Below are 22,420 nucleotides of genomic sequence, written 5' to 3' on the forward strand. Positions count from 1 at the left end.
AAAAAAAGAAAGTAAAACTACAGCTAACGATCTTATATATTCCTTTTTATAATTCATATAAGTTAAACCAAGACTGATAACTAGAAAATGAGACAAAGACAATAATCGGTTTTCCAGCATTTAGTTGTTCCTGCAACTGGAAGTCATTTAACTGAATTCTGTCCACTACAGTATCAGTAAGTTCTCATATGCAAATAACAAATATAATTATACAAATACCTCTTTCCTGTATTATCCTAAGTTCATGTTTCTACCATAAGAGAATTCATAATGTAAATACCTTTTCATGTTTCTTTAGAAAGTTGGTTTTCTTAATTTTTCCATGATGCTGAAATTAAAAAATAATTTTTAAGATTATAAAACAATATAGAACTACATAAACCAGAAAAGGCCATTTGGTAAATATGTCATACATAACACTAATTTATGAAATCTAGACTTTCAAAATTCTTTTGTCTATAACCTTGTATTTATACTTAAAACCATTGTATTTATTTAACTTTGTATGAATATAACATATTATAAATACACTATATAAAGACTTCAGTATGTCTTAGGCTATTAGATTTAACCTGGATGTAACATTACTTTTGCACATAAACAAAAAAAAAATTTAAACAGTGATTCTTCTTGAATAATTTGTTATATTAAGTGATGTATTTTTATTGCTACAAAAACAGAACTTCCGGGCCTGGGAGTGTAGCCTAGGGGTAGAGTGTGCTTGCCTAGCATGCAAGAAGTCCTGGGTTTGATTCCTCAGTACACATACACAGAAAAAAAGCCAGAAGTGGTGATGTGGCTCAAGTGTTAAGAGTGCTAGTTTTGAGAAGCCCAGGGACAGGTGCCCAAGCCCTGAGTTCAAGCTCCAGGACTGGCCAAAAAACAAAAACAGAAAACAACAACAAAGAAGAACATATCTTACAAAGATGAATGAGTTTTTATTAGTTAAAAGACAAATATTGACTGAGAGCACTCAAGCATCAGGATTCCAGAAGGGCAGATAGAGGGAGCAGATGTAGACCCTGCTCTCATGAGACTGAACAGTAGTGAAGAAAAAGAAAAAGAAAGAAAGCCAGGCAGAAGAGGCTCATGCCTGTATCCTCGCTACTTAAGAAGCTGAGATCTGAGGACTGCAGCTTGAAACCAGCGAGAACAGAAAAGTCCCCATAAGACTCTTACCTCCAATTAACCACTCAAAAATCAGAAGTGGAGTTGTGGTTCAAAGTGCTAAAAAGCTAACATTGAACAAAAGAGCTGAGAGATAGTGCCCAGATCTGAATTCAAGTGCCAGAACTGACCAAAAACAGAAAATCCATTATAAATGGTTGCAAGTCTAAAGAAGTAAATCTCATTGGACATAATAAATAGCAACCAAAAGGCCTATTGTGTACTTTAAACCATCTGTAGATTAAATACTACATATAATATAAATACTAGAAAGATAGTTGGGAATTATATTATTTAAGGAATGACAAGAAGTCTTTACAGGTTAAGAGACATAATGTTTTTTATCTTCTGATAGTTGAATGTTCAAGTGTGATACCTATATATAGAAATATAGAAAGTCAGGAGTATTCTGGAATCTTCCAAAATAAAATGAAAAGCAGTATCTTACTATTACCTTAAGGAAGAACCTCTTGTCAGTTCTTGCTGGGTTGTATGAAGCAAGGTAAGCAGCAATAAGAATAAACTTAGAATAGTATGGGAGTTCCACATGTGTATATGCTGAGAGACCTACATATAAAAAAATACTTTCATGGTGACATCTGTCAGGCTATCATTGGGCATTTTTGTGGGAAGGCACAGTATTAGGGTCCATACTTGGAGCTTTTTTACTTGCTAGGCAGGGAATCTACCACTTGAACCATACCTTCAGCTCTTTAAGCTTCTATTTTCTGTATAAAGTCTTGTGGGTTTTTTTTTTTGCCTGGAGCCAGTTGTAAAATACAATTAATTCTTCAACCATGTCCCCCATTTAGATAAGATTATAGATACCTACTATCATTACTATCATGCCCAGTTTATCTGTTGTGATATAGTCTCACTAACTTTTTGCCCAGGATAGGATTCTCTGATCTTCACCTTCCAAGTAGCTGACCTGTCCCATCATAAAGTTTTCAATATCTATTTTCATTTTCACGTTGTATTCTCAGGTCAAAAAGTTCCTCAACTTAAATGATGAATAGTAGTAAACATTATTATTAATGGCATGCTTTGTTCATGTACTTTTGCTTGGGCCCTCATATTCTGAAGTTTGCATCTTACTCATTCTTCCCTTCAAGGCTGTGCTTTTAATTTAACATTCCCCAAGTCGTCCCCAATTTTCTCAAAACAGTATAATATGAATTTCTACTTTGTGTTTTCACGTGAATCACATATAACAAATCTCAAATAATACTATAATTAATGCCAACAGTTACATAAAAATTCTGTCTTGTACTAAGCTATGCCGTCTGCTCACAAACTATTTAGTATGGCCCTCCCTTTTATGCCAAGTATACAGGAAAGAATGAATTGATGAAAAAATAAAACAATAGTCAAGAAGCAATGATTCTTAAGGGAAGAAAAGAAATCTACTATTTTCTGAATATGTACAATATGCCAGACACTGCTAGGTACTTTAAAGGACACTTTAAATCCTGCAGTAATTTAAAGTTAAATATTCTCCTCAAATTTTAGAAATAAAACTGATCATACCATTAGGAACTAGTGCAGAACAAGTTCTGCAGACTTTTTATTTTTTTAAGAGTAAAACAAATTCTACTTAGGATAAATCCAAAGTAATAGTTTTCTTTTTAACTCATTATATATTTTCTTTTTTTCATATATTTTTTATTGTAATTAATAGAAGGGTTACATTATATTCACCAGATAGAAGGTGTAATACTTCACATACATTGATACCCTTTCTAATAGTTTTCTTAAAGAAAGCAAAAGCACAGTGCTTGAAACATGACCACCCAAGTGTATTCCCAAACTGAGTTAATTTATGGTTGGATTTTATTCCATAAAATTTGAGAAGTTTGTTTATATATCAAGATAAGATTGCATCACAATTGTTTTAATAAAAACATGAAAGAAACATAAGTTGCTTAACTTTCATATCTAAAAAAATTACTAAAACATTTAGAAAAGTATTCAGTTGAAGGAAAATCATTGAAACATCATTACAACTTGGAAAAAGTACATGTTTTATAACCCTGCTTTCTGACTGAATGCTCTTTGGTAGTGACTTCGCTATCTGTAATGAAAGAAGCATGCTGGTAACTTTCTGAGTGTTTCTTTAATACCTTTCAGTTGTCCTGGATCAGTGTCATCTTTTTGTAGCTTTTCCCACTGAGAACTGAAAAAATACATAAGAACATAAATGAGCTCAAAGTGTATGAATTCAGCTGATGTCAGTGCTCATGCCTGTAACTCTCAGGAGGCTAATATCTGAGGACAACAGTTTGAAGCTATCCTAGTTAGCCACCATGAAATTCTTATCTTTTAATCAACTACTGAAACATTGGATGTGGAACTCTGGCTCAGGTGGTGGAGATGCTAGTCATGAGGGGAGAAAAAAAAAAAAAGAAAGCAGAGGCAGAGCCCAGAACAGACTCTGAGTTCAACCCCAGGACTGACACTGGAAAAAAAAAAAAAAAGTATGAAATCCATATGCTGTATGTAACCCAGAGTCCTAATTTTTAAAATTTATTTACAAATTTAAAAACCAAGAAAAATAACATGTCACAAAATATGCTTGTCACTGCACAAAATCATTTGTTAAATCTTATAACAAACTTAGAGCTGGGTGCAGTGACTCATGGCTGTAATCCTAGCTACTCAGGAGACTGAAATCTGAGGATCACGGTTCAAAGCCAACCCGGGGCATTAAAGACCTTGAGACTCTTATCTCCAATTAATTACTACAAAGGAAGAAGTGGGACTGTGGCTCAAGTGGTAGGGCAATAGCTTTGAGCTGAAGAACTCAGGGACAGTGCCCAGGCCCACAAAAACAAAACCAAAACAAACCAAAACAAAAAAAATAAACTTCGAATAATACCTAGGTGCTAATTGTTTAAAATAAGGTTTTATCCTGAGTATAAATGCAATGCTAACAAAAGTCACTAACAAAAATATACCATATACCATTCGATGCTCTAGTTACCATGATAAACATAATTCTTAAACCCTATTTCCAAAGTCTATAAATATCTTTTGATGACATAAGAATGTTGAGGTACAAAGGTGAAATTCTTTGAGAACACACGGGCTAAGAGCTGAATCCTTGTTTTATGCTGCAGTAACATTCTATTTTGATTCCCTACCCTGGCCTTGCTTGTAACTAACACATTACTCAGAAATGCCTTACAAGTAGTGTTCCCTGAGTTACACCATGTATAAAACTAAGGTCTATAGCTTTGACACTTAAGATTGTTGAATAGACATGATTATTATAGCTTCACTTCTTCAGTTTCTTAAAAAATTCAATTTCTTATCTTGCTGTATTTATTGGCTAACTTTCTTTTTATAAGTATCTTTTTGACTGATCAAATGTTTAAGAAATTTTAATTTGTTTTTGTGTATGTGTGTGCGCGCGTGCGAATGTGCACAAACAAACACACAGACTGGAGCTTTAATTCTAGGACTTGAGTGCCTTGGAGTTTTCACTCACCACTGGTGCTCTCCCATTAAGCCACACCTCCATTCTAACATTTTGCTGGTTAACTGCAGGTAAGTGTTTGTAAAGTTTTTCTGCCAAGGTTGGTGCCAAAACACAATACTTAGATCTCAGTTTCCAGAGTAGCTAAGATTGAAGGCATGGGCTAATTGCATCTGGCTCTTTTATATTTTTGAACTCAAAGTTTTATCTAGAAATCCTGCTTGGTAGCAGAGTGAAAATGCTTCCCCCAACAATATCAATGTCCAAATAAAATATGTTCTTTCAAGAAGAAAATAAAGTGGTGAGTCAAGAACCTGGGGACAGTTTAGACTGGATTATGCAGTATGCCATGACATGAACCATTCCAAGGAAAGGACATAAGTCAGAGAAGATAAAAGGCTACACTGCTGTCTTTGAAGATGAAGAAATCGCAACTCAAGGAATGCAGACATCCTCTCTCCCTCAAAAAATGGTAGAAATAAAGAACACTCAACTCAAAATTTAAAAACATTAACTCCAAAAATGCTAAATGTTTTTTTCCTCCAGACCAAAGTGTTAACTCAAGGTCTCATAGTTACTCAGCCTATCTTATCATGGCTGGTACTCTACAGGTCAGCTTCTGGCAATTTCTTTTTGGAGGTGAAGTCTTCAGCACTTTTCTACATAGGCCATGAACCTCTATCCTCTGGATCTCAACCTCCTTATTAGCAATAATTACAGATGTATGGCCCAAGACCCAAAACTACTTAAGTGCTGATATGTTCACAAGTAGATTTAGATTGTTTTTTAATATTTAGGTTTCAAGATTTTGGATTAGGGATGTTCAACAAATAGCAAAATAATATTTCAAAATCTGAAAAAGCATCTTAAATTTGGAAAAAATTTAAGCATTTTATATAAAGGAGATTCATTTATACATCAAGTAAAGAGCAATTACCTTGATATTTCCCTGAGATACACAGTCTGCATGGCTTTCTTCAAATGGGGTTCAATATTTCTCCACAGTTTACGAGTATCACGCTCACCTGCTACACATACCCAGGAGAAAATTTCAATAACTTAGATCATATAAAAAATTCTATGGAAAAAAATAATGACTAAAGTTACATAATTACCTTCTCCTTTAACTACAGGCTCACAATATTTAGGAAAATTAAGTACAGCCTATAATATAGAAAAACAAAAAGAAAACATGAATCTTATTGTGAATCAAGTCATTTTATTTAAGTTCAATTGCTCAAGTAAAATGTAATTATAACCTATTACTACAGTAAAGCAGCATAAATACCAATAATGATAATTCAAGAGTATAACTGTATAATTGGCCTAAATATATTAGGCCCTAGACATAAAAATAACAAAGCATTATTGTTACTTTCAAGTACTAATGACATCTCCTAGAATTATAAAGCACTTAGTAAAATACTTCAAGTCCAAAGAATTACCTGGTATTTTCCAACATTTGGACATTATCATAAATTAAACATCATCTAGCTGAGTATGACACACTCCTATTGGCAGCATTACCTGAGACTGTTACAAATTCAAGTTCTTGGCATCAACCCAGGCATATTAAATCAAAATCCCTGAAAGTTAAACCCAAGAAGCTATGTTTTAACTATCTAAAAATTCTGAGTGAAAGACTCAGAAAATAACTAATTATAACTATTTAGTAGTTTTTTAAGAATTAATCATCAAATTTGATGGGGCCTAGAGAAAACATACTCTGTAATCTAAATTCAGGGGATAATATTAAGTGCTAGTATTAATTTAAGAAAGAGATTAAGGAAAGAAATTCCCATATTGGTCAACTTTAAGATTTTCAGATCTAAGCACTGGTCATAACATAAAAGTTACACTGTTAAAACTAATTGAAACATGCTGCTTTGCTTTTTGGTTGAAATATTAAAATATATTAAATAATTTATGAAGAATTACAAAAATAATTTTAAGAGTCATTATCTAGCTTTAATAAATTATAGAAGCAAAATTAGCATTTTAATGTAATTCAACATAATTACTGAATGTATAAAACTTAATAATTATATGATTACATTTACCTTTCTAAACACAGTTTCTATAACAAATTAATAAAAAGGGGAGAGACATAAAGGCATAACTTTATTAAGAAATTACTATATGCTCAGAAAATATTCATGCTAATAACAGTAACAGAAGCATTATTATTCCTGAAAACTGCATCTTTATTATGTCCTTTTTGGCAGCTAAGGAAACAGAAGCAGAGTATAATCTATCCATAGTGATTCCACTGTCTGAAACTATGATTGTAGATACATAATTTTTTTTCATTTTATTTTTTATTATCGAGGTAATGTGTAGAGGGGTTAGAGTTACATTCGCCAGATAGCAGATAGTACGTGCATTACTTCTCAGACATTGATACCCCTTCAGATCTATAAAGTATTTTGTGGATTTTTTTTTTTTTTGGTCATGGGGCTTGGACTCTAGGCCTGGGTAATGTCCCTGAGCTCTTCAGCTCATGGACTTTAGTGCTCTGCCTGGCCTTGAACCATGATCCTCAGATCTCAGTTTCCAGAGCAGCTATAATTATAGGCATGAGTCACTGCACCTGGCTTTGGATTTTTTAAATTAGTAAAGTATAATCTTATCAAAGCCTCATTCAAGTATAATATTTCTCTTCTTTTAAAGGAAAGTCATACTTTAAGAGCTGAAGTAGCCTATTAAAAATGCTGAGTAGGTTGCAAAAGGAAGGACAAATTAAGAAGCTTACCCTGGTATACTCTATATGTTTATTTGAAAAAGGGAAGTTAAGAGAAAAACAAGATGAGTGGGAGGGGGTGGTGGGAGGGAAAAGTGAGAGAAAAACATGGGAAAGGGTAACAATGTTCAAGAAGTAATGTACCCACTACCTGATGAGTGTAACTGTAACCCTTCTGTATATCACCCCTACAGTAAAAAAAAAAAAAAAAAGAGCTTACTCATCTCTCCCTCATGGAAACAACTTTCAGTACACCTTCATTACAGAACTTGAAATTGTTAGAATTCAGTCAGAAAAAGTTTTATGATTTTGACTGAAGTACTGTGGTTGGGTAAAATATCTTTGTAATAACTGCACATTTAAGAATTCAAGGATAATGGAGTTTCAAGTACTAGCACACTCTCAAATGATTTACAGATTAGGGGGATGGTCTTTGTACAGAATCTGTAATCTTTCGGTAAATTCAAAATGCTTCAAATTTGTGAAAAAAATTAAAAATCATTTAATACCTTTATTATCTAATATAAATTACAGAAACTATTAATATAATAGTGCCACTGAATAGAGATATGAGCTGTTTTAATAGTCGTTCATCTCCTTATTCTACCATTTGTACTTCCAATTATTTTGGCACCTTCTTCTTAAGTGCTTAAGCTGTGATCCTCTATCTATCATCTGAAAAAGACACCAGAAATTTGACATCATGGTCAAACTACCATTTCCTGTGGGGAGAGCAGGAAATATTTTTTACTTTTTCTATTTCTTCCTACAATGACAGTAAAGTAAATCCTTGCTAAAATGATTAAGAAATGAATTTGTTTAGAAGTAATTTCTAGGAAATGTGGCAGGGAAAATGTTTGAAGTACAACAAATTTAAATATGTGGTAGATGTGTTTAAAACATCATACTGTACTAAATTTACACACGCATGCGCGCGCACACACACACAATTCTGTGGTTGATATATATATGTGCGTGTATGTGTGTGCGTGCGTGCGTGCGTGTGTGTGTGTGTGTGTGTGTGTGTGCATAAAAACATTTCTTCAGGTAACATTTCTAAAAAGTACCAGGTGTCAGTGGCTCACACCGATAATCCTAGTAATGGTTCTTCTAGGTACCTTTCCCTTTTCCTTTCTTCTTCTGTAAGTTCCTTTTGTTGTCATTTCCCACAGAAATGTGGGGCTCCATCCTAAAGGCATTCAACTTCTAGAATGTTATTAACGAATAGCCTGAGCTACAACAGTTTGTTTGTTCATCTCATTGAAAAAATGCTTGACATCTACATGTAAGTCAGAAGTGCCCTGAAATCCTTAACTCATACTAAATGTGGCCACAATTTTAAATGCCCATCTTTCCCATATTCTGACTCAAATATAGATTATACTATACACTGGATGCCTTTACTTCAGAGTAAAGGATGGAAAAGAGCATAGCAATGAAAAAAGGATAAGATAATATGTTGCTTTAAAAATAAGTGCCTTCCCATCTTACTGGCTTCTTTTAAGATCTTAATTACTAATAAAAGGTTTCTGAAAAAAAAATACAGGAAAAAAAGATATTCCTGACACTTTCCTTTTACATCTCCGTAATTAAAGTAAAAGAGACAAAAAAAATTAAAACACAACTATTTCCTAAATTTCTTAAAAAATATGAACTGCTATTCTAATTTTTCCCCTAACTTAGAGTGCTTAACATGCAAATACTAGCTCTAAGTTAGCTCTAAGATCTGAAATTGAAGTATCTATACTCAACTCCACCAAGATTATGCGCCAAACATTTCTATGTACATAAAACTTGGAAGTACATGTTACCAAAAATAAAAAATATACGAGGGAATCTGGCACCCACGGCTCATACTGTAATCCTAGCTACTCAGGGGACTGAGATCTGAGGATCATGGTTCAAAGCTAGTCCAGGCAGCAAAGCCTATGAGATTCTTATCATCAATAAAACTACTAACAACAACAACAAAAAAAAAAACACATAGAGAGAGAGAGATGTACAACAATAGAAAGTATAGTTTCTTGTTATTGTTACTCACTTTGATTTTAATGGAGTTCTACATTTTCTGTAACTAGAGAACAGATAAAGAAAAAGCAACATGGGGGGGTGTGGGGGGAGGGTAATGGGTACCAAGACATGTGAAAGGGTATCAATGTATGTGAATTAATGCACCTTCTATCTGGCAAATATCATGTAACCCTTTTACTAATTACAATAAAAAAAATGCTATGACCAAAAAAAAAGAAAGAAAAAGCAACATGGCTAAGGAAAAATAAAAAGTCACATCAAAGATAAATGCAAATTTTCTCATCAGGTCCAAGTAAGAAATAATTCAAACATTGACTTTTTAATGACATATTAGCCTCAAAACACCATATCCAAATCTCCAGAATACAGGTTGGCTCCTTGTTTGTCTCTGACCATTTCCACATGAAAAAATACTAAAAGACATATGTAGGGCTGGGAGTTTGGCCTTGTGGTAGAGTGCCTGCCTAGCATGCACAAAGACCTAGGTTCAATTCCTCAGTACCACATTCTTTGAAAAACTGGAAAAGGTGCTGTGGCTCAAGTGGTAGAGGACTATCCCTGAGCAAAGCCTCAGTGCTCAGATCCTGAGTTCAGTCCGCAGGAATGGCACACACACAAAAAAAGACATATGTAAGCAGAAAGTTCACTTACCAGGTGTCTAAGCTCTTTCAAATCTCGACAGACGGTGTAGAAAACTCCAAGAAGAATATTGATGTAGGCAGCATAAAAGTCAGCTGAATACTCTGGAGGATGATCATGGGACAGGATCTTTTGAAGGTTCCCTGTTCACAGGACATAAGTTAGCTTAAAATAAATAGCATATAGTACCTTTTTTTAATCTTCTAGCATTTCATAAAAAAGGTTTTTAAAGAAAAAAATACTTCAGGACCAGGAGTAATAAAAACTCAAGTGGTTGGAGTGCTTGCTTGAGAAAGCTCAAGGACAGTGCCCTGGCCCTGAGTTCAAGCCCCAGGACTGACAATAAATAAATAAATGAATGAATAAATAAATAAATGTAGAACAATGGCACAATTGCATTTACTTTTGTGAACTAAGGGCCTTGTGTTTGCACTCCAGCCATGAGATAAGAAACTCTGTCACTAAACTCTTATGTCACTAAAAATGTCAAGGAGATATCAGAGCAAAACTTAACCTACCCTGATGGATAAATAAGTAAGCCAAAAGACTTAGTATATTACAATTGATCTGAAAGAAAGTAGTCTGCATGTAGTAAACATCAAAACACAAGGCTTCCAAAGAAAAAGTGTTAATATTAGGCACTATAGACACTACATTTTTTTTCATATATTTTTATTGTAATTAATAGAAGGGTTACATTACATTTGCCAGATAGAAGGTACATTACTTCACATACATTGATACCCTTTCTCATGTCTTAGTCCTTATTGCCCTCCCCCACCCCCGCCCCTCATCTTGTTTGTTTTCCTTCCTTCCCTATGGGACTTCAGATAATCAAATAAGCATATATACAATATATCAGATAACAAGGTGAAATACCCTAACAATATGATAGCCAAGGGACAGCAAAAGAGATGAGAGATAACATAGTACATTAAAGGCAACAATCACTCATTATATGGCTTTTGTTTCTATATCCTGGAGGTCCTTTCATTTAGTGTCATTCTATATGGCCTTCAGTATCTAGGTTTTGTTCTGCTGTAAATCTCTGCTAGGAGAGCCCAAGGTTTCTACTGATTATGACAAATAAGGGAAACCATTGAGCTTATAGACACTACATTTCTAAAGATGATACACATATAACATTAGCATAACAGAATGACCTTAATCATCCCATAATTTGGATTACCAATTAATGCTGTTTCCTAGAATAGCTTTTTATCTAATTATAGACTAAACATAATCCCAAGAAACTAGCAGTTTGTATAGTAAGAATTATCATTAAAAAAAAAACAGAATACACAAAATCAAAAGATACATTCCAAATGGTACTAAGCCCAAGTTTATGATAAAGATCTCAATACTATGTTAATAAGCTTTACCAATCTAAGCTGATTCTTACTTGTGTAATTGCTACAATCACTATATATGGTATTCACATCAATCCACTAAAAGTGATAAAAAAATAAATCAGAGCTGGTCCTTGAAAAAATTCAATAATTTTATGAGAATAACCTCTCAGTGCTCCAAAACAGTCTCTGTTTCTACAGAATTCTAAACGTTTTATCTGAGATTAGTAGTTACCCTGAACAGCTTACGACATCCAAATATCCCAATACATAAGACAGCATAATCTTCAAACTTTCAAAACAAAAACTACTGAATAATTTACCTATGCTATAATCAGGGAAATACAAGACAAATGGCTCAAAGCATCCAGTATTTGGACGAAACTTTTCCCAAATAATTTCACTGAGAAAGATAACAGTCACATTTCTATCCGTCTGCAAAAGAATGAGAAATAAAAGCAACATTGAATTTAAAAAACTTAAATCAGAACAGTAATTCCACTTAGATTTTTTTGTCAAGGAAATCCAACTTAATACAACTAATTAGTTGCACATTAATAAGCTTTTTGAAAACCTAATCAAGAAGCTCAACCATTTGCATATTTTCACACATGATTAATTAGAATTTCCACAAAACATGTAGATTAATCAACATTTCAGTTACCCATGAATGCTACGATGGTCACACAAGTATTTTATAGAAATTAAAAATACATTTGCTTGAAAAGACAAATCCTCTTATGAAAACTATTTTAAAACTATAAGCTTCCAAACAATAAGCAATAATGCACAGCTTAGATTAGTTCAGTAAATATGAAAAAGAAATATGGAATTAAAGAACAGCAGATATGCCATACTATTATTCTACTAAATTTATATATTACTGAATAAAGCTGATGCTGAATATATATTAAAATAGATAATTATTAGTATTTAAAAAGCAAATGATAAGTAAAAATGCAATTCTAAGTAGCCTATTTATGATAGCAAAGACTTTTCAAATGTTTTTTCATCTTACAAACACACTGATTTCTAGGTATCTCTGACACTTTGTATTTCTGTAGGATAAAAAAAGTATGACTATCTGATTACAAAGCATATGTAAAAGTACTTTATAAAATTTCATAAAAATATACTAGGTTTAAAAAATAGTAACAGAATAATAGAACCATGAATACAAACAAATAGTAAATAAAAAGCAATTATAATACTTAATGGCCATAAGGTAGAAACCCATACAATCCTGAATATCTATATGATTATTATTATTATTCTTTTTTGTACTAGTAAAGGGACTTGAATTCAGTGCTTGGGCACTGGACCTTTGCTTTTTTGCTTAAGGCTGGCATTCTACCACTTGAGCCACAAGCTCTACTTCTTAGTCTTCTTTAAGTTCTTACAACAAAATTTTTAAATTTTTTTTTTTTAATGCACTTTTTTGTTGTTTGTTTTTGTGCCAGTCCTGGGCTTGAGCTCAGGGCCTGAGCACTGTCCTTGGACTTGCTCAAGGCTAAGAGCTCTAACACTTGAGCCTCAGCACCACTTCTGGCTTTTTTCTATGTATGTGGTACCGAGGAATCGAACCTGGGTCTTCATGCATTCTAGGCAAGCACTCTACCACTAGGCCAAACTCCCTGCCCAATTTTAAAATTCTTATAGAATTCAGTCTAGTCTTTGGTTAATAGCAGTTACTTTGTAATTAGATATAAAAAACTGAATTAATTGAAAACTAAATTTTATCATGAGAAATTGCTTTTACAATAAAAAATGGAACTTTACTCAATGGAAAAATGAAAATTAAATTTAGAACTATCAAACAGCATCTATCAGATGGTAAAAATGAAAAATTGTGGTGACAAATCTACTGATTAGGAAGTAGATCTGTCTATTTATAGAGCTAATTCATTTATTTTGAGGGAAAACCACTCTGATACACTTACCAATTCCTGTAACCTAAGAAATCCAGGCAAAATATTTGCTTCCATATCTCTTAGATAGTCTGCTTTATCGAGAACCTAAAAAAAATTAAAAAGAAAAATACCAAAATAATTACAAAGTCCTTTATAAAACATATGCATAACATAGTATAAATTAAAAACTTGAACCTTCTATATAAAGAAAAATACAGCTTCTGATTTAACTTTTGAAATGCTATTTGTTTCTTAAAAGATAAGTAAATGTGTAGCCATTTTCACAAACTTAGCTTATCTAAAATCAAACAATTTATCTTTTCCCACAAACACCCATTTTCTGTCTCTTCCATTTATTTCTTGTTGCATCTTCTACACTAACACAAGCAAAGGCCCAAATTTCCTCTCATATAAACAAACGAAACAGTCTCAAAATCATTTTTCTAGCATTTACTTCTTTCATCTTCTAAATCATATATTTAACACGCTTTAAACCATAGAAGATTAATGCCTGAATTCTTCCTAAGGCATATTTGTTGCACCACAATTTCACTATCTCTTTTTAATGTCTAGAAAATGAAATAAATTATTTTTCCATGATCTGGCCCAACTTACCACTAGTCATCCCAAGTCTTCATCTTCTCCCTTTATACTTCATAACTATTAAAACTAGACTATTTGGCACTCTTTAAATTTTATTCCCACCAAATGCCTTTGGTTAAATAGTTCCCCTCCATCTTAAATTCTCACTGTTCAGTTTCCTCTTACATTACCTGAATCACTCTTTCAGGTCTACCTCAAATATTATCACCTCATGAAGTTGTACTGGATGTATCTCAGGACTATGAATCTCATAGTTTTCACTTACCATATTCTACATACACTTTTATGTGATTATACTGTGACTTTTCTATTAAATATAGCTCCATTTAAACAGGTTAGATTTTTGCATCACAAAGCATCTTCCACACAGCAGTGTAACACAGGTCTCAAAAACTTGTTCAATCACTCTGGAAATCAGTATGGCAGTTCCTCAAAAGACTAAACAGGGGCCGGAGTTTGGCCTAGTGGTAGAGTGCTTGCCTAGCATGCACAAAGACCCGGGTTCAATTCCTCGGTACCACATACATAGAAAAAAGCCAGAAATGGTGCTGAGGCTCAAGTGGTAGAGCTCTAACCTTGAGAAAGTCCAAGGACAGTGCTCAGGCCCTGAGCTCAAGCCCATGATGGGCAAAAAAAAAAAGACTAAACATAGAACTCTCCTATGACCCAGCAATTCCACTCCTTGGCATTTACCCACTCGTCCAGAAACAAGGACATACTAAAGCCACCAGCACAACAATTTTCAGTGCACTATTCTTTACCATAGCTAAGATATGGAACCAACCCAGATACCCCTCAGTAGATGAATGGATCAATACATAATGGAATTATACACAATGTGATTCTATGCAGCCATTAGAAAGAATGACATTGCCCCATTTGTAAGGAAATAGAAAGACTTAGAAAAAATCATATTAAGTGAAGAAAGGGAACATAGGCTCAATGGTTTCCCTCATTTGTCATAATTAGTACACATCTAGGACTCTCCTAGCAGAAGATTATAAAAGCTCAAAACCTATGTACATAAAGTCATATAGGATGAGACTAAATGAAATGAACTCTAGGATATGGAAACAAGAGGTTTAACTTGTGTGATTGTTGTTCTTAAGGTATTATGTTATTTCTCTTCTCTTTTTTTTGTCCTGTGGTTAATCTCATGTGGTTGCTGTATCTGACTTTGTTACCTTGTATATTGTATATATGTTTATTTGAAATAGGGAAGGGAAAGGGGGAAAACAAGATGATTGGGAAGGGATAGGGGGAGGAAAATGGGGACAAAAACATGAGAAGGGGTATCAATGTATGAGAAGGGAAGTAATGCACTACTACCTGATGAATGTAACTGTTATCCCTCTATACATTACCCTGACAATAAAAGAGAATTAACCAAACACACAATCAATGTTCAAACACAAAATATTATCAAATTGAATTACTTACAATATATACAGTCTGATTCTTGAGACTTTCCACTGTGGTTACTTTTTTAAACAATCGAACAAAGTCATTAAATGTTTCACAGATTATTTCAGTAGAACATTCTTCTGAAGAATTAAAGTAACTCAACTTGTTCAAAATTTGTTCCAAAAGCAACCTCAAGGTAAAGCATTCAACACAATTCACAAAGACATGTGGAAGCTGAAATTTTAAAAAAAAAAAAAGATAAATAAAAAAAACACATATGCACTAAGGGTTTTACTGAGTAATTTTCATTTGCCTTTCTAAATTTATACTATTCTCCAACTATCCTCTGCCCCAGGTGTCAACATCCAGACTTTCATTATCTGACTGTGGTTGGAGAAAAAAAAGCAGTAGGAGAGTTACAGGAGGGAAAACAGGATATTTATTCTTCTGATTCCCTACCAGAACCACCATACCTAAGTTTGGCAGTGGCCATATTCTTTTACCAAGTGCTATACTGTTGGGGACTGACTGTAGGGTCAATGACCTTGGACCTGACCTTGGACCTACACAACTGTATACACAAGGAAGTAACTCTTATCATGATGACTTTAAGCAATGTCAATCAGTTCTTATCATGATGAGTTTAAGCAATGTTAATCCTTTCTCATTTATCCTATATGTGATTTGTTTACTATTTTGTATGAATGTAGCCTCTGGCAGTTCCCTAGTTTTAAGAAGAGTATTTAAGGTCGGAACTTAAAATAAACAGGAGAGTCTTAGGCGGCAGTCTGGAGCTCACAGTCTTCTTGGACTGCTGACTTGGGCTGTAGTCCTCCGGAACTCCATCTGTTTGTCTCTCTTCTATTTTTTCCTAGTCCTTGCCCCTATTTCAGGAATCCAAATCTGCGAACCCTGGTTTGCTGCCGGCTGGCCCCGGCACTATACAAATTCCAAATGGGCATCCCCTCTTCTAACATTATAGCCCATACTGGGTTCTAGCTAATATTCAAGGGAGACTAAAGGCCCTAAGGAGTCACTATCCCTTCTCTATTCCCTCGAATTTCAACTTTTAAAATAGTCTCTATTAAATTCACGTCAATTATTTGACTTGGTCATTTGTTTCCATAGAAATTCAAAGTAAACTTATATTCTCCCCTTAAGAATTCTAATTAAGAAACTTAGTCATATGTCTCAGTTACAATTCTGTGTTAATATATTTCATGATGAATGGTCCTAGGGCACAGAAGTTTAAGACTTAGAAATTTTAATAATCCATCTATGAGAATTTTAAGATGAGTTTTATATTTTAAAATTATCACAATGAAACCTAGTGCTGGTGTCACATGCCTGTAATTCTACCAACTCAAGAGGCTGAGATCTGGAGACTATAGTTGAAAGCCAAGTTACCCACACTTTATTCTTCTAATCCTCTCCCCATAACCCTACACCTTCCTCCTTGCAAGAACACATTTCCTGGTACTTATTTTTGGGGGCTTTGACTAAGTCTTTCTAAAGAATTATACAATGTGTTCTCCATGGAGTCTATTATACTACAGTTAATTCATTTGTAACTGCTTATATACCACATACTATGCTGAGATTCCCTAGAGTGGCCATTATCAAAAAATACATAATAACAAATGTTGGCTAGGATGTGGCCAAAAGGGAAATTTATTACACTATTGGTGGGAATGTAACCATTCGGGAAAGTAGTATAGTGAGTCCCAAAAAAACTAAATACAGAATTACCCCATGACCCAGTTGTTCTACTCCTGGGAAGTTATCCAATAAAACACGAACAAGGCTGAACAACCATGATTATTGCAGCATTATTAGCCATAGCCAAGATATGGAATCAGTTGAGATGTTCTTTGATGGACAAATGGACAAAAATGTCGTAGATATACATACAGCAGAATTCTATTCATCCATCAGAAAAAATATTATTGCACTACTCATAAGGAAACAGAAAGAGACTTGGGGAAAAAAATTGTTAAATGAAATAGCCAGACTCAGAGAAACATAGGTTGCATGGTTTCCCTCATTTGTGGTAGTTAGAATGTGTCCATAAATTTATAAGCAAGCATCTGTTTTTAAAATGCACTGGCAAACGTTAAAATCAAATGCTGAACGCCCCAAACTGAAATGTGCCAAACACTGTGCTTGGTGCTGGGGGGTGACCTCAAAGAAACCCATCTAGAATGTAAGCCTAACACAAGATCACAGCTAAAGATGCAAACCAATCTAACATAGCAGTAAACAATTCTCAGACAACAAGTAGAAGACAGCTGGTAAAAATAAGTAAACATTTAGTACAGAATAAATAACTGAAGTAGAGTAAGTAGATACAGAATAGCAAGTTCAAGATGAAAAAGCAACTCATGACAAGGTTTGAAAGAGAACAGGAACTATAAATTATTCAGTATACCATACTAAACATGAATCCTCAGAGGCAGAACAGGTTTGGGTTTAGCAAGCCAAAGTTCACTGGTTGCCCATGGTTTCTGTGTAGACAGTTGCTGTGGAGGATAGCCATATTCATTCAGATAGATATATTGCCCAGCCTTGGCTTACTATATGAAAAAGGTTGAGGCAATACTTAGTAATAATGTGAGTATTATGCACCAATTACCACAATACACATTTTTCATGTGTTAATATTTAATTCTCATAATTATCCTGAAGGTTGTCACTATTTTCCCAGTTTGTAGATGAGAAAGGAACCAAATGAATACCAAAGAACGCAAGTTTGCTACACATACTCTACAGACTAAATTCTTAATTCTTACGTTATGAAAGATTAACTGAATTCAGCTCATGAAACTTCTTCTATATCAACGAATCACTGAACATCATCCTAAAGATCTTAAGTAAGATTATCATTGGCTAGTTGCAGTAATAAAAGCTGACAGATTGGCAGAATTTGGCCTAATGGTAAAGTGCTTGCCTAGCACACACGAAGACCTGGGTTTGATTCCTTGATACCACATACGTAGGAAAAAGCTGGAAGTAGTGCTGTGGCTCAAGTGTTAAAGCTCTAGCCTTGAGAAAGCCCAAGGACAGTGCTCAGGTCTGGTGTACAAGCCCCAGGACTGGCAAAAAAAAAAAAAAATGACAGATTGCTTAGGAGATTTGTAGAAATACTTGGAAAACTATGATATATATAACAGATATAGCAGATCATAGCAATGGCTATGATCAAAGGCAGATTAAGTCAAGACTTTAAAGGTGGAGATTGATACAATGTGTTTGCAGATTTGTTTTACTGAATAAAAAGATTTAAGGACTGAATTTGAATAACTATCAAGAATGAGATCATTCATAGAGATAAGAAATAGTACCCAGGGCTTGGTGGCTCACGCCTGTAATCCTAGCTACTCAGGAGGCTGAGATCTGAGGATTAAGGTTCAAAGCCAGCCAGGGCACAAAAGGACCTGAGCTTCTTATCTCCAATTAACCTCTAGAAAATAATGAAGTGGGGCTTGGCTCAAGGGTAGGGTGGTAGCCTTGAGCTGAAGAGCTAGCTCAGGGACAGGGCCCAGGCCAAGTTCAAGTACCACAAACCCCCGCTCCATCCCCCAAAAGAAGAAATATGTGAAGGAACAGGGTAAAGGCAATGTGTTCAATTTTGCATTTGTGCAAATCTAGAATTATCACTATCAACTTTATAAATGGAAAATGAAGTAACTTTCTAATGTGAAGGATTTACTGAATTAATAGTTAATGGCTAAAGATATCAAAACTTGATCTGAAATGTTTCATGCGTCTATGAAAAGCAAACAAACTAATCTCCCAAAAAGCAGTCATGAGTAAAAATCAGTTAACATCAAGCTTATGATTATTCTTACCTCTAAAGTTTTCAACAAAGTTTGTGTTACATAAGTTTTTCCACTGGCAGTATGTCCATAAATAAAAATAGATGGGAAGCTGAAATGATCCCTCTAGGGGAAAAAAAAGACAGTTATCAGTCTGCACATACAAAATAGAAAAGAAGAAATTATTCTTATCATCACATCACTTAAATTCAAATGAAAGTGGCAAGTATTCTTTTTCTTCTGGAAGGAGTCTGTAAAATTGTATTTGGCATATTTTATTATTTGCTATACATACATTTATGTTTTTATTACTGCACAGATTTACATATAAAACTACATTTTCAACTTTCTGTGCATTTTAAAGGAATATTCAAAGTTAATTTTATCTATATTCCATTTTTAGCTAATGCAACATTTTTGTAGGTTACAATTTCAATGAACATTTTATTCAATACTACAAATATTTCTCTTAATGAACACTTAAGAGATACTCAAATGCTGAGTACATAATTCACAGAAGAGCACAAATATCAGTAAAAGAAAATTATACTAAAGGAGTTTATAGCCTAGTGAAAAAGACATACATTTAAAACAATAAATACAAGAGCTGGGCACCACTGGCTCACTCCTGTAATCCTAACTATTCAAAAAGCTAAAACCTGAGGAATGCAGTTTGAAGCCAGCCATGGTAGAAAAGTTTGTGTTATTCTCATCTCCAACTAACTACGAAAAAAGTCACAAGTGGAGCTTGTGTTCAAGTGTTAAGCCTTGTGTAAAAAAGTTCAGGGAAAACACCCAGACCCTGAGTTCAAGTCCCAGTACTGGCATTAAAAAAAAATACATAAATAAGAAACAAGAAAATTGGATGTTCTGACGTCCACAAGAAAGTGTGTCTTTTATGATCATCATTTAACACAGCAATGTTACATTTTTCAGGTTCAGGTCCCTACAGTAACTATTCTTTTACAAAACAAATCAGGAACTCTTTCACACAAGAGAAGGCTTTCTAAATGGCATATTCCTAGGGTAAAATGGCTTATCTGCAAAAACAGCACTTAAAATCTACTAAGTGGATATTACAGTACAATGAATCCTTACATCTATATGTAACAGTCTTATAGTCTGGTTTAAATATGCTTCCAATAATTAAATGTTTCAATAAGTAAATGCATAGTGATGAACATTCCTGCTTATTCATGTCAAAACCATGTTCTAAGTTTTTCAATGCTACACTAAATCTCTCCTTTACTGGAGAGATGTACACAATGTACACATTGTGCACAATCGTTGTTTGGTAATTAAATATACCATTTTCTGCTGTTATCTAGAAATATAGTGAACTCCTGCATACTAACTTTACACCTTTATAAATCTACCAATGTTAATAGGCTAGGATCTTGCCTGATACAGAGAAGGGGTTCAGTATATATTTGCTTGAATAAATGAATCTTCTTAGGCATAAAAATTGTTTACTCTATTACACACACACACACACCACCTCACAGTAAACTGGTTTTGTTAAATATAACTTTCAGTAGAAGCAAAGGTCAAAATCCTTCACGTTCTACTATCAAGACAAAATTACTCATCCTTATTTGCCAGTATTTTTTTTTAAACAGGATAAATACTTTCCGTTGGACTGATCTGAAAACGCAATTTTATAGTTATAGGAAAAACACAAACACGCCAGAAGTTTATCATTTATCATAGTCACTCACCTGTAAATATTCACTGAATATTTATCATATTCACTCGCCTCACAAGCAATATTCGAGCCTAATTAACAATTAATGAGTCTAAAGCAAATGACGTGACGGAGTAAGAGGAATGAACTTTGGGGTCAGTGTCACCCTCTGCTTTACGGGAAGGACTGGCTCCCTAGCTCATCCAGAGAACACAACCTGTCCTCCCCAGCATCCTTTTGAGAACTGCTAGTCAAAAGGAGAATCTGGTACCAGGCGCTCTCGGGGACTTCACAATTCGGGGGCGGGAAATCCTGTGGCCCTGAGAGGCCTAGAAAAGTCACCTCGGTCAGTGTTCCCATCCGCCTCTCTGAGATGTGGGCACTTGCGCTGGGTCAGCTCTGGGCTCCGCCGCCGGTCCCACGAGTCTCGGCTGGCGGGGAGGGCCGAGGACCGGCCTAGAGCGGCCGGGCTGCCCCGGCCCACGGCGGCGTAGGCCGGACCCTCCCCGGCACACTCGGACACGGACTGTCACGTGAGGGACCCCGCAGCGCAGACAGCGGTCCACCGCTCTCGCCTGCCACCTCCCTCAGCGGCAGCGGCAGAACCGGGCCGCGAGGCCAGGCCGAGCCGCTCACCCGCCCGGACGTGGGCGAGACCATGTGACCACCATACCTCTCCGAACAGGGCCTGCAAGGTGGACACCTGGGCCTCGCGACACAGCACCACGTTCTCCAGCGATGGCATCTCGCCGTGGAGCAGCGCGGAGGACCGGGCGGCTCGCATCATGCCAGGCCCGCGTCACCTAAGAGTGCCTCGCACGTCACCGGCCTGCCCGGGAGCTCCCGCCGGAAAGCGGACCGCCGAGACCCTGAGAGGAGGGCGGGGCGGGGCGGGACGCGGGCGGACGGCGTCGTGACGTCAGCGCGCAGGCGGGGCGGGGCCGCTCTACCTTCCACGCCGGAGACCGCCTCTGTCTCGTTGGTTTCTGGCGTTCTGGGGCTGGGCGTTCTGAAGGTGATGAATTTGGGTAGCAGTCTTGGGGCGCAGCGCTTTGCCCCCCAAAGCTGAGTGGACTAGAAAGGATGAGCGAACTGAGAAGGGGTGGGAGGAGATCTATAGCCGGGCACGGTGACTCACTCCTGTAATCCTAGCTACTCAGGAGGCCGAGATCAAGGTTCAAAGCCAGCCCCGGCACTAAAGGACCTAAGACTCTTATCTCCAATTAACCTCTAGAAAATGAGAAGTGGGACTTGGCTCAAGGGTAGGGCAGCAACCTTGAGCTGAAGAGCTCAGGGTCAGTACCCAGGCCTAGTTTAAGCCCCATGACCCACAAAATTAATCAATCAATTAAATAACGCAGGAATCTATGGCTTCGGTTGTTCCCCTCCGGGAGAGCCCAGATTTGAAAAGGAAGGGAGGCTTTGCTCGCTAGGGTCTGTGGAAAACCATATCCCCAAAGACGGAGACCCTTCCCCTGACTAGAGGTGGGGCGTCGGTGCAAAGAGAGCGCGATGGGGCTGATCAGACTGGAAGGCTTGACTCCCGGTGGAGACAGTCCTGTCACGCCTAAGGGAGAGCTTCTGATGTGGGAGTTTGTAG

General features: G+C 35.8%; 1 protein-coding gene across 3 annotated transcripts in view; it reads right to left on the reverse strand.

Moving 5' to 3' along the window:
• Orc5 (origin recognition complex subunit 5) overlaps positions 1–21,690 on the reverse strand; it is a 48,445-nt gene extending 26,755 nt beyond the window's left edge. The window contains exons 1-11 of one of the 3 annotated variants that reach the window (XM_090332940.1): positions 21,494–21,690; positions 19,170–19,262; positions 15,358–15,555; positions 13,345–13,419; positions 11,728–11,839; positions 10,068–10,198; positions 5,761–5,809; positions 5,583–5,670; positions 3,291–3,343; positions 1,622–1,734; positions 281–328 (exon numbers count right to left, since the gene is read on the reverse strand). In XM_090332940.1, the coding sequence (XP_090189066.1) occupies positions 281–328; positions 1,622–1,734; positions 3,291–3,343; positions 5,583–5,670; positions 5,761–5,809; positions 10,068–10,198; positions 11,728–11,839; positions 13,345–13,419; positions 15,358–15,555; positions 19,170–19,262; positions 21,494–21,607 (1,074 nt within the window). In that variant the 5' untranslated portion in view covers positions 21,608–21,690. Of the gene's footprint in view, positions 1–280; positions 329–1,621; positions 1,735–3,290; positions 3,344–5,582; positions 5,674–5,760; positions 5,810–10,067; positions 10,199–11,727; positions 11,840–13,344; positions 13,420–15,357; positions 15,556–19,169; positions 19,263–21,162; positions 21,332–21,493 lie in introns of those variants that run through there. The other 2 variants (XM_090332939.1, XM_090332941.1) reach the window with 2 other exon arrangements.
• Positions 21,691–22,420: the final 730 nt, after the last annotated feature.

Source organism: Megascapheus bottae, chromosome 5 (genome assembly GCF_031878675.1).
Source record: "Megascapheus bottae isolate mThoBot1 chromosome 5, mThoBot2.hap1, whole genome shotgun sequence".
Lineage (NCBI taxonomy): Eukaryota > Metazoa > Chordata > Mammalia > Rodentia > Geomyidae > Megascapheus > Megascapheus bottae.